The sequence below is a fragment of the Hyaena hyaena genome, unplaced genomic scaffold (assembly GCF_003009895.1).
Source record: "Hyaena hyaena isolate Hyena2069 unplaced genomic scaffold, ASM300989v1 scaffold_122, whole genome shotgun sequence".
Classification (NCBI taxonomy): Eukaryota; Metazoa; Chordata; class Mammalia; order Carnivora; family Hyaenidae; genus Hyaena; species Hyaena hyaena.
Genome location: NW_024080754.1, coordinates 363,432 through 381,375, shown reverse-complemented (window position 1 = coordinate 381,375; position 17,944 = coordinate 363,432). Strand labels below are relative to the sequence as shown.

General features: G+C 36.9%; 1 protein-coding gene across 1 annotated transcript in view; it reads right to left on the bottom strand.

Annotated features, from left to right (window-relative positions):
- JAM2 (junctional adhesion molecule 2) overlaps window positions 1–17,944 on the bottom strand; it is a 61,494-nt gene that overhangs the window by 18,168 nt on the left and 25,382 nt on the right. Inside the window, exons 2-4 of the mRNA XM_039237287.1 lie at window positions 9,585–9,650; window positions 3,678–3,785; window positions 1,341–1,493 (exon numbers count right to left, since the gene is read on the bottom strand). Of these exons, the coding sequence (XP_039093218.1) occupies window positions 1,341–1,493; window positions 3,678–3,785; window positions 9,585–9,650 (327 nt within the window). The remainder of the gene's footprint in view (window positions 1–1,340; window positions 1,494–3,677; window positions 3,786–9,584; window positions 9,651–17,944) is intronic.

Genomic DNA, 17,944 nt, shown 5'->3' with positions numbered 1-17,944 from the left:
ATCTAGGTTACTACTTTGAAGAGATTGTGGAGATGTAACTAAGGTCCCAAACCTATTATCTTTTAAAATAGGGAGATTATATAGATGGGTCTGATCTAATCACATGACCCCTTGAGAAGTCATTTTCTCTGGTCGGTCACAGACGGGAAAGTCAGAGATTCAAAGCTCAGGAAGGATTCAATGTGCTTTTGGTAGACTGTTGGTGGAGAGGGCCACGTGGCAAGGAATGCGGTGCCTCCAGGAGCCGAGTGTGGCCCCCAGCTCCTAGCCAGCATGGGAGGGAGACTTCAGTTGCACAGGCACAGGAACTGAAATCTGCCAACAATAGTGAGCTTGACAATGGACATTACCCCAGAGCCTCCAGACAAGAACTCAGCCCAGCTGACTCCGTGATTTCATCCTTATGATACTCTAGGCAGAGAGCACAGCTTTGTCTCCTGGACTTCTGATCTACAGAACTGTGAGCTTATAAGTAGGTGGTGTTTTAAGCTGCTAGGTTTGTGACCATTTGTTATATAGCAATGGAAGACTAATGTACCAGCTGAATCTCCTGAAAGGTTTTCTGAATTAAATTTCTACTATACTAGTGCATCATTAGTATTTTAGAAAGACCCTGGGTTAAGTATGGAAAAAGGAAGAGGAGTTATTTGAGTCTGTGATCAACAGTTTATATTAACATCTATGGAGAAGAAAAGATCATGTTTCTACACCAACTGTCATTGTGAGCTATTAGTATCTATCAATGATTCTCATACTAACTAAATATATTGGCTTTGGAGTCAACTCCACCAGGATCCAAATCCTGGTCCAGACACTTAATGGCTCCGTAGACTTGGGAAAATCATTTAGCTTCTAATTTCTCATCTGTTATGAAGATTAAGTAAAATTACATATGTAAAAGAGGCTAGCACAACTAGCTGGACAGTAAATGGTCATTTCCCCTCTTTATCAAATAACTTCTAACTCTTTCTCTGGCCTACTCTTTTGTTTTATTGCTTTTCCATCATCCTATGTGATAGGATTTTGCATGGTAAGAGATATGCCACATATACTGAAAGGTTCTGAAAATTAAATTCTTAGGGGAAATGCTCTTATGTACAGGATAGAGCCGTTAAGATTTACCTTAATCTTAAACGAGAAGAGGTTTTGTCAGACAAATTAGTAAAAGTAAAATTTCAGCAGCAAACAAGGTGAAAGGAGATATAGTCAAGATTTTGAAGGAAAGGTGGTAATTTCTAGAACTTTCCTGACTGGAGACCCAGGTTGCCTCATTGCCCCAGGGCTGGGTGATGGGGATAAGGGTGAGGAACAGTAGTCCCAGAGATACAAGCACATCATACCTAGTACTTCCAGAATGATCGTATTTTCTTCCAGGTTTTGGCCTTTCTTTGATGGGGAACTAATTTCACAACGATATTTCCCAGCATCATGTCTTGTAACATTTTTGATCCGTATACTGAAATCTATCATCTCAGCTCGATGTTTAAAATCACCTTTTGGAAAGGAAGACAATGATGTTAAGAATAATGCAACTACCTTCCTCAAGTCACTTCATTTTTATTCTATTTTTACTTCTGAGCACTGAATTATTTTGAGGTAAAGTATTTTAGCATTTCATCTAATATAATCAATACTTTAAAAGCTCATTACATATTCAACAGGAAAAACAGGAAGTGGAAAGAAATGTATAACAAATTAAAAATAAAGCCCTAGTTAAAGGTAGTTGTATTTATCCTCTACCCGCCCTCCTCACCAGAAGTCTAAGTCTTGACTCGTTAGTCTTCTCAGTGATGGCTTTGCTTTCTAGATAGTGATATAGAAATAGGGTAACATGATTACAACTGAGCAGTGACCCTCCATCTCACTTCCATACCATCTCTTGTTCCTTTTTTCTCAAGAGTCTAATCTACTGCACCAGCAATAATAATTGCATTTTACATCCTTTACCAATGAGCTAAGACATTAAGGGTCCAGGGTCTCCATGGAGTTCACCTTCTTCTGTTCTCTGTCCTGTTTTTAGGGTGTTGTTTTCTAGGTCTCAGTCATTGTTGGCTTCATCTCATACTTACAAAACATATTCTCTTTCACTACACACAAAAATAAAATCAAAATGGATTAAAGACCTAAATGTGAGGCCTGAAACCATAAAAATCCTCAAAGAGAGCACAAGCCATAATCTTTATGACCGCGGCCATAGCAATATTTTTCTAGAGAGATCTCCTGAGGCAAGAGAAATAAAAGCAAAAATAAACTATTGCGACTACATCAAAATAAAAAGTTTCTTCAATGAAGGAGACAATTAACAAAATTAAAAGGCAACCTGTGAAATGGAAAAAGATGTTTATCTGCAAATGATATATTTGCTAAAGGGTTAGTATTCAAAATATATAAAGAACCAATATGACTCAATACCCCAAAACAAATAATCCAATTTAAAAATGGTCAGAAGGGGCGCCTGGGGTTTAGTCGGTTAAGCGTCCGACTTTTGCTTAGGTCATGATCTCGCAGCTCGTGGGTTCGAGCCCTGCGTCGGGCTCTGTGCTGACTGCCAGCTCAGAGCCTGGAGCCTGTTTCAGAGTCTGTGACTCCCTCTCTCTCTGACCCTCCCCTGCTCACGCTGTCTCTCTCTCTCTCTCCTAGAAATAAATAAAACATAAAAAATAAATAAATAAATAATAAAAAAATAAAAATGGTCAGAAGACATGAACAGACATTTCTCTAAAGAAGATATATACTGATGGCCAACAGACACATGAAAAGATGCTCAACAACATGTATCATCAGGGAAATGCAAATCCAAACTACAATGAGATACCACCTCACACCAGTAAGATGGCTAACATCAAAAACAGAAGAAACAACAAGTGTTGGTGAAGTTGTAGAGAAAAGGAACACTTGTGCACTGCTGGTAGGGATGCAAACTGGTGCAGTTATTGTGGAAAACTGTATGGAAGTTCCTCAAAAATTAAAAATAGAACTACCGTACGGTCCAGGAATCATACCACTGGGCATTTACACAAAAGATACAAAAATTCTAAGACAAAGAGATAACATTTACCCCTATGCTTATTGCAGCATTATTTACAACAGCCAAATTATGGAAGTGGCCTAAGTGTCCATTGATAGATGTACGGATAAAGAAGATGAGGTATATTTACAAAATGGAATATTATTTGGCCATAAAAAGAATGAAATCTTGCCATTCACAATAACATGGATAGAGCTAGAGGCTATTATGCTAAAAGAAATAAATCAGAGAAAGACTAATGCCATATGATTTCACTCATAAGTGGAATTTAAGAAACAAATGAGCACAGGAAAAAAAAAAAAAAAAAAACAGAGACAAACCAAGGGATAGACTCTTAATTATAGAGAACAAACTGATGGTTACCAGAGGGGAGATGGGTAGGGGAATGGGGGAAATATGGGATAAGGATTAAAGAGTATAGTTATCATGATGAAAAAATAAAATAAAATAATAAAACATAAAATGATAACCCCCCCACATTCTCCATTTCATAGGTTGCCTTTTAATTTTGTTAATTGTCTCCTTCATTGAAGAAACTTTTTATTTTGATGTAGTCCCAATAGTGTCCTGTTTTTATTTGTAAATTAAACAATCTAGGCTGCACTTGGTGTTCTCTTGCTCTCACCTCATCAAGTCTACAGCTTCTTACCTTTAAGAGACTGCTGATAGTAGATCAAGGAGATACTCCGTCCCAGTTTCTTCCACTCTAATCTGGAGGATATGGTCTTCTTTGTGTGTTTGCAGGCTAATATAACCTCTAGGAACAACAACAAAAATATTTGTTTTCTAATTGTCCCTATGAATTTATATTTTACTTAGTAAATTGTTAAATAGCCTTAAGTATCGCTTTTCTTTCTTTCCTTTCTTTCCTTCTTTCTTCCTTCCTTTCTTTTATTCATTCATTCATAAATCACTTCAACAGACTCCATGTTGGCTTGACTCAAAGATGAACCCTGAGAGCAGTATAGCTCTTCTCCATAATAATTGCATGACACTATGTTACTGACCCTACTTCTTGAGCCTCAGTTACCATCTGTAAAATAAGACAGTATTTCATAGAGTTCAAGTGAGTCTTCAAATAATATATGCAAAACACACATGCCTGGACATAGTAACTAATCTAAAGATGGCAGTCATGGTCAATGATTTATCTCACTATTCCCAGCCTCAGTCATCAGGGGGGTAACAGTTTGGTGGAAGAGGCAAACAAGATCATGTAATTTTGCTCCATTGTGATAAATGCCATGAGGGCCACGGAGGTTAACAGAGGGTGCTTCACACCTAGTGCCCCAGAAAGGCACCTAGTCCAGCCTGTGGAATCCGTAAACATTCCATCAACAAGCTACATTCTCATTCAGATTCCTTCTTCGACAACCCTCTCTATGGATGTATGAATACACACCTGGTATGGACTTCTGTTAAATCATGGATTCCTACTCTTTATCGCTATCCAGATAAATTATGAAAAGATTTAGTTTTGGCATCAAGTTTAACAGCCTCCTTGTAGTTCATTTAAGTTACTTTATTACAGGAAATTTACTGCAATCCTATCTTTAAAGAATTCCTGGAACCTTGAAGGAACCCCCACTTTAAACTGTCCAAACAAGATGACTGAGGTGGGGAGAAATCCTGTGTCTGCTCTGAGTTGCCAAAAGGAATCTCTCATTGTAAATATTGCAATTAGGCAATCTAGAGTGTCACTTTCATATTTCTGAGACTTTTCTCCCACAATACATACAGTTTGACCCCAAAAGCACTAATCTTTGACTAGAAGAGAAATTATGTTGAAATCCTTTCCATTCCTCTTTTTTTGATGTACGAGATTTAATGCCATTTGAACAAAAAAACTTATGTTTATTTTTGAGCAAGAGACAGAGTGTGAGCAGGGAAGGAGCTGAGAGAGAGGGAGACACAGAATCCAAAACAGGCTCCAGTCTCTGAGCTGTCAGCACAGAGCCCAACATGGGGCTTGAACTAACAAACCGTGAGATCGTGACCTGAGCTGAAGTCGGATGCTCAACTGACTGAGCCACCCAGGTGCCCCAGATTTAATGCCATTTTAAAAAAGAATTCAGGATAGTACATGATATGGTAGATTAGAGAGCAATACTTGTATTTTCCCAGGTTTTATTATTATATACACAGATATGGACAAAAAGCCTGTGGGAATATGTATGAAAATATTAAACCAGTGATGATTTTTGTGTGATAGGATTATGGTTTTTCTTTTTGTTACATGTAGCTTCTAATTTTTCTTTAGTTTCACATAAATTGTTAGAAATAGAATAAAAGGTAATGAAAAATAGAATGGAGAATAGAGAAAAGAAAGGCAAGGGGGAAAAAAAAACCACAAAACTTCAAGAATGCCTGAAGTTTTTAGAGAAGGTTTACATTACAAAGAGACATCATTTTACAGACGTGTTTACAATAATGCTACAAAGACAAATGTGTGCTGAGGGACTTGTCTGAGGAAACATGGTTCTGTTCTGTTGATTAAGGAGAATGGGTGGTGACTTTCCGGAGTCTTGAGTTTTAGATAGGTTTCCTTCCCGTATTTTGTTGAGTTTCCAACAATTAAACACACAGTCACACTCATTTTTAGCCCACATGCCTACATCTTAGGAATAAATTTGTACTCAGTCACACTGTTCATATATTTATCTAGAAACACATACAGACACACAGACACAGAAGACAGACAGACACACACATACACACACACAGCCCTTTTCACCAAGATTTGACTTTTCTCCTCGTTGCTCTATGGAAAACCTCTGTAGAAATTATATTAAAAAATGAACCACTATATAAATACAGGGACACCACTCCAGTTTCACTCACAATGACCATGTAAGTTGTGGAGGAATGGCCTCTCCAATTTGTCCAACCATTGAGTGCTTACTGTGTGCCCACCCTTATTCCTGAGCTCTATCAGTGAGCAAAACAAAGATACCTGTTCTTTTGGGTCTTGTAACTTGCAGGGGGAGTCAGGTACATAAGAAATATCATAAAGTGAAGTAAATGCCACATTAGGAGGGAATGAGCACTATGGAAATAAAGTAGAGTAAATCAGAATAGAGTATGAGTGCTATGGAAATAAAATAGAGTACATCAGGAATTTTGGGATGCAACTGCAAACAAAACAGAGTAGTCAGAGTTCAACTCAATTAGAGAGTGACATTTGACCAAAGACTTAATAAAAGAAATTAGAATTCCTTAAAATTTGAATACAAATTTCCTAGAATTCAAAATTGGACTTCACCATGGGAGTATTCTAAGCAAGGCAATGGCCAGCGCCTAGATCTGAAGGGGCCAGCATCATGACCTCCAGAACTGTGAGAAACAGTAAGCCAAATGGAATCATGGCTTCAACATGAGGATAAAGAACCAAATGAACGGAGAAGCTAACTACCACAGACTCTTCTCTCTCTTTTCAGCTAAAATGCAACACTTAGGATCAGTATAATTCTGTAGGTAGCCCTCAGGGTTATCAAACCATAATGTAATAGTTTAAGGCATAGACTTTGAAGTTGGAGCTCTGCTATATACAATGTGTGTGATGTTAGGCAATTTACTTAACTCTTTTTGAACATTATACTCACATCTGTACAAAGGAAACAAATGACAGTGTTAATCTTATAAAGTTATTGTGAAAATTACACTTATATACTCGAGGTAATACACTTACATAGTTGGTACACAGAATGTGCCCCATCAATGGTTGTAATTGCTTTCACTCACGAGAAACTTCTTGTTGTTGTAGTTGAAGTATGCCTTGACACGATAGAAATCCATGCTTTATACAACCCAAATTTACCTAAATATTACTCAAATTTGAACTAACATGTTATTTCAGTTTTAGACACCAAAGACTATGATACAGACATAAATCATATTTTCTCAAAGCAAGGCATACTGAAGCACAAAAACGCACCATGTTTTTTTAATAAGATGATTATTTCATTTCCAACAGTATGTTTCCTTTGTATCGAGGACAGAGATATCTTTTTTAGAAGAACCATTAGCAATAACTACTTTCATGTAGCGGAACAGTCACTTTTAGGAATCACATCTATAGAAGGCACTATGAACTTTTATTTTTTGTAGGATTCTGAACTGCTAATTATCTTTGGATTTCATTCTCTGTGCTCAAGTTAAAAATCATCAAAATTTCATATAAGGCAAAAACAGAATTGATACTACCAAAGCAGTTCTGAAGAATTACGAAGAAATTCCTTCCATGAAAAAAAAAAAGCATTCTATTAAACTGATTTATGATTCTCAGGGTTGGACACTCTGCATAAAGGGTGCTCATATAATTTATAAGCCTAGCAAAGCTGCTCTCACATCAGTCTTGCTCTGTTCTTGGCACCGCTAAGGGAAGTGACACAAAACAGCGGCACTGAAAAGATGGAATTAATTCATGATTTGTTGACATGAGAGAGACAAGAAACAAAAAATGAAATGAATGAGGTAGAACATACCTACACATAGACATAAATTATAAAGTATTTTAGACTTTAACTGAAATTAAGTTGCTGCATGAGATATCCTGCAACTAAAATGTGGACGATGATAGAAATTTATTTTTGCCTTTAAGGAGAGTTAGGTTGGAATGACCAGAGCACATATAAAATAGAATCAAAGTATAATTCTTGATTAAAAGGAGCAGAGGGGAGACAAAGCAACAGAAAATAGTTACTTGGGAGTAAGTAATACTAACATTTGATTGCAGTACATTATAGAAGGATTTTTTACATTAAAAGTAAAACACACATTAACAAGTAATGTAAACAGTACAAGATTTTAGTTTGGAGTGATGGAAATTTTTGTAACTAGACAGAGGTGGTAGTTACACAACATTGCGAATGTACTCACTGAGTCACTCACTTGAATGTGAATTTCATCTCAAGACATTTTAAGTTTATTTATTTTGAGAGAGAGAGAGAGAGAGAGAGAGCAGGGGAGGGACAGAGAGAAAGAGAGAGAGAGAATCCCAAGCAGGTTCTACACTGTCAGTGCACAGCCTAACTCAGGGCTTAAACTAACAAACTGTGAGATCATGACCTGAGCTGAGATTAAAAATTGGTTGCTTAACCGATTGAGCCACCCAGGCGCCCCTCATCTTAATACATTTTTTAAAAAGTAACTGAAGACTGAAGAGTCCTCACTTGCCCTAGGGCCTGGACAGAAGTCAGGGCAGGGATGTGTATTCATGATATCCAGCTGGCCCCAACAGTGAGACCCTCCAGGAAAGTACAAAGTAGGACAATTCACTTCCTTTGTCCCTCACAGAATCCTGGCCAATCTTTTCCTCTAGCCCAGTTTATCCTCCGTAGCCCTAAATTACTCCCAATCATTAATTTGCTCTTCCCACTTCTCTCCACAGAAAGCTAATTCATAATAAAAAGGAAGTGTTTTATTAGATTAATCATATAAAATATTAGGACTTGTAAAAGAACTCAGTTAACTGAAATACTTATTTAATTGATTTGTTATCAAGTGATGTGTTACTTTTGAACTGGCTGGCTGCTGTTTATTATAGCGTTATTCTTACTGAACAAGCACATACAACACCAAGAGCCAGGCACTATACTATTGCCAGTACTAGTTAAATACTAATCTACTTGGTTCCTCCCCACCCAGTTCTCTTCTTTAATCTAGGTCTCTTTCCTTCAAACCTATCTCTCTACACTCCAGGAACCTAGAACATGCCTGAAGAAGAGGGATCAGACACATTTGAAACTTGTTTCTCAAATGTTTACAATCTCTAGCCTAAACAAGCATCATACTTAGGAAACAGCAATTCTTCTGTTTGCCCAGTATTATTCTGTTCTGGGTAAAAGAGCCCTCAGGAAAGTAGTAGGGAGTCAGTATTTGAAGTGAGCTTATAAAGCCCTTAAAACATTTTCCTTGATTACTAGAGCCTTTACATTTTTTTTTTTAAATTGTGGTTAAATACACATAACATTTGCCATCTTAACCATTTTTAACTTATTCCCATCTTAATGATTTTTTAATTTTTCAGTAGTGTTAAGTACATTCACATTGTTAAACATCCCATCTCTAGAACTTTTTCATCTTGCAAAAAGGAAGCTTTATAGCCATTAAACACCAACCCCCTGTTATAAATATACTTAAGAAGCTAAAATAAATAACAAAATGGTACCCCAAAATAGGCTATGGTAATGTCATGTTAAATACATTAAGTTGAGTCGGGTGTGCAGTGTTACTTTCCATTTGCCATATCCAGCTGGCTGGAAACTTTGCAAGAAAGACCTCCATCTACCAGCTTCACAAATTAGATTTGCTTTGTTGCAGATAATTTACACAATAAGAGGCCTCCTTTGTACATCAGGTCTTTCATCATACATCCAAAATTTCCACTGAAGAGGTGGAAAAAGAATTCTCAAGTGGAAACAGCACAGAGTAGCATTTTGGAAGGAAAAATTAGGGTAAAGTAAGGCAGAGGGTCCCAACAAATAGAAAGATAACATCATATGCGTCATACTTTTGAGATAACACAGCCCGTGAAAAATCAGTCAAATTACTCTACCTTGATACTCTATTGCTGTGATTACTCGATGGTCTCTTGGGGCAGAGAATCCATAGGCCTTATGATCTGAAAGATTAAAACAGAAAAGATAATTTAAAATAGCACCAATGGCCACTTGCAAATATTTGAATGGAATGTAACCATAAGGAAAAAGGGCCTAGCATTGGATGACTCCTTCACACATTCATAACCCATAGGTTTTGAAGTATCAAAATAAGTAAAGCTAAGCCAGACTGTATGTCTCTTTCATTTTTTTGTACTGTGTTTTTCTGCTTTCCTTTCACAAAGCAAAACCCATGAATCTATTAGGGCTCCATGAAAGACAACACAATTTCACAAGCCTGGTTGTTAAATAGGCGTTTTTGTCCTTAATTTAGCTTAATATGCAATCCAGTGCCTAAGGTATTGCCCGTTTAAGATAAAAGCTAATTAATTTAAGAGTTTAAGTTGCTTTACAAACTTATCCCTTGATTATACTTATAAAGAAATGGGACATTTAACATATTTTTTACTATAAAACATATATACGATACATACTGTATATTTACGTTATATATACAATTTTTATGAAAAATATAAGCAGAACATCTTTATTTTTCTCCCTAACATTTCCAGAATTTCCAGGACGGGTCTACAGGATTGAAATGACTGACCAATTATGGTGGCTAATTTTTTTTCTAATTATTTTATTTTCATGTGTAGGAAAATCTCACTTTTTATGATAGGGTTTATTCTCCCCTCCCCCTTCCAGCCACCATGGCTTCTAAAAGCTCTGAGATGACTTAGGAAATAGAAATGGGTGAAGGACAGGGCAATGTGGAATGGAAACAAAGTCGACCTGCCCCGGGGGCCCAAATTGAATGGATTGTCAGCACCAGGGCACTGTTTGCCCTTTAGGATTTCCAGCAGTGGTGGCCAAAGGAGGCACATCCTAACTTACACGGCTTTTATCCTCTCAGCAATGGAAAGCAGCTGCATCTATTCAGAGATGCACTTTGTAGGACCCGAATCCAAGGAGGACTCTGTAGCCTGGGTCCTGGTACAAAGTGCATTGCCCAGAAGGATGAGCCCTGTCATCGCTGTGCTGTTGTTAGAGTCAGCATCGCTCTACGAGCAGATGATCTCTGGCTCCGTAGTTTCTGAAGGGTTAGCATGCAACACGGAACTGTGGCATGATGAAGGCACTTCTGTGTTCTGTGAGAGCTTTGCTTTTTGATTATGCAAATTACAATAGATAGAAGTAAAGCCAGAGAGGTGCTGGATGCAAATCACAGACTGGCTGAGCTTGGGATTGGAAAAGGCCCGGGAGACCTTCGGATGGATGTGTTCCTTTTCAGACTCAGCAGTTGACTTCCCCAGGGTCCCATGGTGAGGAAGGAACCAACTGAGAACCCAGCCCAGTCTTCGGTCCACACCCCCGCCCCCCCATCTGTTACTTCCCACGCCCTCCTGTTACAGCTGTGAATCTGGGTTGAAGACAGGCACTTCCCCTCTCAGGATAATGATGATGATATGATGATGATGATGGTGAGATCATCATTTTCATAAAACCACACAGAAATTTTCCTTTTAAAAAGAACTTTTACATTTTAAAAAGAGCTTTTACTTTTTTTATTTGATAAAATTCATTATTCACAACAACTCTGTGTGGTAGGCATGATTAAGACTTCAATAACAAAGTAGTAGAACCAAGAATTAAAACTTTATTTTAATACTTGTTTCTTTTTGATAGAGAAAGAGGGACAGAGCATGAGCAGGGGAGGGACAGAGAAAGAGAGAAAAGGAGACACAAAATCCAAAGCAGGCACCATGCTCTGAGCTGTCAGCACAGGCCCGATGCGGGGCTTGAACTCATGGACCATGAGATCATGGCCTGAGGCAAAGTCAGATGCTTAACTGAATGAGCCACCCAGGCCCCCCTAGAATTTCTTAACTATGAAATAATTTATTACATTTCAGGGAAGGAGGAAAACTGTTTCACAAAACACGCCAGTTTTGATTTATCCACCTATATGTACACTGACCTATAAGTTAATCTTCCCTATGCTGGCCTTCATCACTCCTAAGGAATACATGCTGTTTTGGATAACTTTCCTTCTTTTTCTTTCCCTTAGAAGTCTGGACAGCAAATATAACTGTGAAATTAAAATTCTTAGAAACCTAAAGGCCTCAACTGTCTAGCTCTCCTGTCTAACACTGCACAACTATTCAGGTTCTATACCTCTAAATTGCAAACATCTTCATTAGGCAAGTCAGCAAAGCTGGTGTCTATGCAAAGAATGTAGAATTGAGCTGGTCTTTTTTATTGACAGTTGAAAATATGTATTTTCAATATATAATATATTTTCTATATATATATATATTTTTTTTTTTTTTTAAGATTTTTATTTTCAAGTAAACTCTACACCCAACATGGGGCTTGAATTCACAACCCCAAGATCAAAAGTCGCACACTGCACTGACTAAGCCAGCCAGGCGACCCCACAGTTGTAAATATATTTATATACAGCAGACCTATGTGGCTCGTCTCAGAGAGGAGTCAGGTCACCAAAGAGTGATTTCACAGTGTCACTTTTGCTTGTATATTAAAAAAAAAAAAATGAAGGCATCCAAGCAATCTTAAGTATCTCCCTTTTCCCTTTTCCATTTACTTCTGTCACATACCAGAATAGGTCCCATAGTCCTCTGAACCCCACCGTCACCCCTATTTGCCTCTCTTTTCTGATTTCTCCTCTGCTTCCTCAACTTTGTTTTGTCGATCCCGAAGGTAGAGTCCAAATCTCCAGAGATCATCGAGAGGGAAGACACTAAGCTGGCCAACCCAAAAAGCCAGGACCTCGTACATTCTTGCTGCATTAGATCCACATGATCGCTGGGTGGTTTTCTAATGATTCTGATTCCAAACCATTTTTCTGTGAAACTTTCAAAGCTCACTTTAAAAAAGCCTCTTTTCTCCATTAGCAATGTGTAAATTAGTGCCCTCAGAGACGTTCTGATTGTGACAGGCATTTCTTGTGATTTTTGAACTATTTTAGTACCTTTTTTAGACAAAACAATGAAGACTTATATTCCCTAGAAACCAATGGAGGGAGAAAGCTGGGTAAAACAGAAAAAGAGCATCTTTGTTCCCTCCACATCATCACATCTTTGAACTTTTCAAACACTGCACTGCCTACTGAGAAAGTTTATTTTCTTCAGCAGGCTTGAGTCTTCTTTCATTTGAGGTAAACGTTAGTATAATCTGAGATTGGAAGATTTAGCACTGGGTTCAATTATTTTCCCCTCTTCTCAATTCCAGTTTCCTACTTACTAAAACATCCTTTGAGAAAGATTTCTTAAATTTTCAAATATCACTTTAAAAGTTTTATGGAAAAGTAACAGCTGTTAACTTCAGAAATTTTATCAATTTCTTCAGAACCTGTATATATACATATATGAATAGAAAAATGTATCCCAGATACAAAAAAAGAGAGGATTGGCAAAACTATGAAGGCCAAAAAATTATAAAGGGGATTAGTTTTAGTAAATTAATAAGGAAATACTACTTTTTGATACCTGAATATTTATCTCTGATTTTAAGTGTTGTCTTCCAGCTATGTTGCTTCCTCTGGTTCTGTTCACTGCTAGTCTTGCTTTTATTTAAGTAAAAATATTAAAAATGTGTGGGTCATCTATGATGAACTTATTTAAACAGAGAGCTGTGAATCTTAAAAGAAATAATTATTTATTATAAGATTTCTGTCTTGTTTCAAGCCTTTCTGGCCTTGGAATTCAGTTTTATATTGCGTGTTGTTTTTTTTCTTTTAACTTGTACCCAGTAATTTTATGAAAACAAAATGTTGGATTTTATATCAACATTTTACTAACAGATTTTAGGAAAAGTCTCTGTTGGCTGCTTTCTTGAACTGATTTTTATTTTTTCTTCACTTTTCCAGAACGAGTGTAAAAAGAAAACAAACAAAAAATTATTCTGCGGGTCTGCTGTCTGAGGTCAACAATTGTTTTAAAGTTAGCTACAAAACATCTTTAATAGTTTTGGATGTGTTCCAAAATCACTGGCAGAAGTTCATAAAATGAGGTTAAGAGAGAATTATTTCCATAACTGTTAACAACTCCAAGTCAAGTAATCCCTAACCAAATGAAACCTTTCCCCCAACTCTAAAAATAAAATTTCTTACATTGTCTGTCACTCATCCAAAATACTCTTAAGTGATTAAGAATAATCTAGTACAATTAAGAATTTTAATTTTAAAATTTACTAATAATTTACTAAAGTATTATTAAAGGACAACTACGTGGATGGAACTAGAGGGTATCATGCTAGGCAAAATTAGTCAGAGAAAGACAAATATCATAACTTCACTCCAGTGAGGACTTTAAGATACAAAACAGATGAACATAAGGGAAGGGAAGCAAAAATAATATAAAAACAGGGAGAGGAACAAAAACATAAGAGACTCTTAAATATGGAAAATAAACAGAGGGTTACTGGAGGGGTTGTAGGATGGGGGCTGGGATAAATGGGTGAAAGGCATTAAGGAATCTACTCTTGAAATCATTGTTGCACTGTATGTTAACCAACTTGGATGTAAATTTAAAAAAATTAATTAAATAAAAAAATTTTTTTTTAAAGTGTTATTAAAGGAACACTTTGGTCACACCTGGGTGGCTCAGTTGATTAAGCATCCAGCTCTTGATTTCAGCTTAGGTCATGATCTCACAGTTCAAGAAACTGAACCGAAGGCAGGCTCCAAGCACGGAGACTGCTTGGGATTCTCTCTCTCCCTCTCTTTGACCCACCCCTCTCATTCTCTCTCTTTCTCTCTGAATGAATGAATGAATGAATGAATTAATAAATAAATAAATAAAAGTAATGTTTTTAATTGGAAACACGATTAGGAAAAATTGATGTGTTACAGAGGTTTTTTTGTTCTAAGAGCACATTACACAGAGTACCAAGCAAGTTATACAAACTGTGGATATTAGTTATTTCCTAAGTTTTCAAAACTGAAAATTAATAGGCATGTGGTTTTAATAATTACTAATATACAATTACTATACTAACAAATATTGAAAAGATGCATGGGGCTAGTAGTAACAGATAAAATATTACCATCCAGTATTTATTACAGATTAATATTTATAAGGTAGAAATAACCCAACAAAGTAGGAATTAGGAGTTGGATAATATACTCATCTATCTCACTATCATAGGGGGCGGGAGGATGAGAGAGTGGGGAAGAAGGGGAGAGGGAAGGGGAGGGAAGGAGACACACCCAGACATGTCCTTCTAGTCTCTCAAACTGAACATTTTGGACCTTCCTTTAAATGAGACCTTGATATCCTATATTCGGAGAAAGGGAAACCATACCAAAGTATAAGAAAAAATAAAAGATGTGACTTTAGACCTACTTGTGGCTGATGTCCTGGTGAGTTAATGATGACCTAAAGAATTAAAGGGTGATTTTGACTATGAATAAATTTTCTCCTTAAGAACCTAGCATCTAAGTAAGATGCTATTCTACTGTGTTAATATCCTCATTTGACAGATATGATGATTGAAGAGAGGTCCTTGCTCAAGGTCACAACATTAGAAAGCAGAGAAACAAGGATGTGCAGTTTCATCTATTTTGTCTGGTTCCACAGACCCTTCCCCATCCTCTCATTTTCAAATCAGCACAAGGCTGTGTGAGAATGTCATACAAAACTGGATTCTGTGAGACACTGCAGATGGCTTCACATCCATTTTCTTTCTTTTTTTAAGTGTATTTATTTTGAGAGAGCGTGTGAGTAGGGGAGGGGCAGAGAGAGGGAGAGAGAGAGAGAATTTCAAGCAGGCTCAGTACTGTCAGCACACAGCCTGGCACAGGGTTCCATCTCACGAACCATGAGATCATGACCTGAGCCATAATCAAGAGTCAGAAGCTTAACTGACTAAGCCACCTAGGCACTCCCAATTTATTTTCAATCTTTAGGACTGTAAAGATATTGTTCAGAAAGTATATAACAAACTGTTATTTTAACAGAGAAGCGTTACTAGGCAAATATTTATGGTGAATGAATTAGTAATTTGAATAAATCTTGTACATTTATTACATACTGTACTAAAGTTTTATGCCCTCTCTTTTCTGGTTTTTTAATCACTTGAGTATAAAAAGAGTGATTGTTGTTTCAGACTTGAGTACATAGTTGTTTTCATATAAGTTATATGCTTTAGTAAATTTAGGGAGATGTTCAGGGTATTCTGATACCAAAACAACTGAATGATTAAATTTTGGGGGTGATATTAGATAGAGATGAAGTAAATTAACTTCTTACTGAAAATAAATTCTCAAAAAATGTTTAAAATGTTCTTTAAGCACATCTTTCAATGTTTAACGGTGGCCTCTGATATTGGAAAGCCATCAATTGGCTGAATTTCTCACTAGGTACTTCCCATTAGGACACAAAAAAAGCCATTTTTGGATTCTGAGATCTTTCTTTAATATTCCCCAAGTGACAGTTGCAACCAATTTGTCCACCAGTGGCATTAACTATAGATTTTAGATAGATGATAAGTGTCATCTCAACTCCAGTAGACTCTCAAGATAAAATGAAGAAATCTCAGGGTGTCTCGGTGGCTCAGTTGGTTAAGTGCCCAACTCTTGATTTCAGCTCAGGTCATGATCTCATGGTTCATGGGATTGAGTCCCGCATTGGGCTCTACACTGACATCACTGAGCCTCCTTGGGATTCTCTCTCTGCATCTCTTTCTCTCTGTCTCTCTCTCTCTCTCAAAATAAATAAACATTTAAAAAAAAGATGAAGATGCTAATAAGAATCACATACTCAATGGAAGGCATGGATGTTGACCATTCTATGTTCTGACTGGTTCTCCCTAAGATTAAGGTGCCAGGAAGTCTAAATCTTTATTAGTGTAAAATAAATTGTTACTAAAGACGCCAGATATCAAAATAGACACATGGTGTAAAGGCAAAGAACACTAAAGTGGGAGAGGTAAAGAAAAACCTGAGTGTCTTTCCTCACTAATTGATTCATTTGGTCTGGATTGTGTCTCAGGCACATCTTTTTATTAGAGATGGTTGCATGAAGCTTTGAGAGCTTGATGACATTTTAACTTAATATTATTCATTGCCCTTTGGTCTGAAATTGTAGTTACTAACTCCTACCCTGCAATATGATTTTTCAAGATTAAAAGTCCAGAACCACCACCAGTATTTGATAGTTATATTTCTAAGCAGAAACAGACATACTAGTATAATTGTCAGATGAATAATTCTTAAGAGTAGGTATTTCTCCAGAGTTCTGATCAGCTCTGGGCAAAGAGAGATAAAATCATGTTTCTGAATCTGGGTTCTGAACTCTGGTTCTGAATCACCAAAGTGTGTGAATCTGGGAATCCCTGCCCAAAATGTCCTCACAGCTGATACACAGTGATTACGCAGTGGCTGTTTGGGTCAGGGGATAGTGAAATGGTTATTCTGCAGTCATTTCATACATATAAATCCACTTAAGCAACATATGTGAGTAGAACTCTACCAGCAACTAAATTCTTTCCACCCTGACCCCCTACACAGATGCTTGTTTTAAACTCATTGTACCTCCCGAGTCTTATTTCTCTGCATTACCAAATGAATTTGGGGAATCACTTTAATGCATCCAATGTTTTCATTTTTCAAAAGCAAAACATGCAGTAGTGATTAAAATTAAGTTTTACAGGGATTAGCACTGAATGTCAAAAATATTCTCTAATATTTCTAATCTGTCCAATTTATAGTCTGCAAATGAAGTTATCTTTGCATTTCTCAAATGAATATAGAGCACTGCTAACATTTAAAATCTTTTTCTGAATTAGGAGATTTATAAAATATAATGAACAAACACAGAAAGGGAGGACACACTGTGAATTGAATAAGGCTTCAACTTTGGGGCCCTCCCTTGCAATAGCCCCTCCGGAGGCCCTGGGGGGTGAGGTGGGAAGGCCTAGCAATGGGTGCACATTACGTAAAACTTGCAAGAACAAGATTTTTTTTTCTTGGTACAATTTTTCTTATCAAGGGCTCTAATAATCCACCTTTGCACACAATTATGGACTTCTCCTTATTGAGTTTACTTAGCTTTCTAGACTTGACTACTTATAATAAAGAAAGTGATTTTCAGAATTCATTGTCTGATCGTTCAACCTTTAAAACCCTAAGGATTTTCTATGACCAACAACTGAGTGCACCTCTGCCTTCTCCTTCTCTCTCAAAGTTCATTCCTGAAAATATGGGGGTTGTATGAATTTTATTTTCTATCTCTCCTGCTAGTTGATGATCCATAAATGCTTTAGCCCTTACAAGGCATACATATGTCATTAA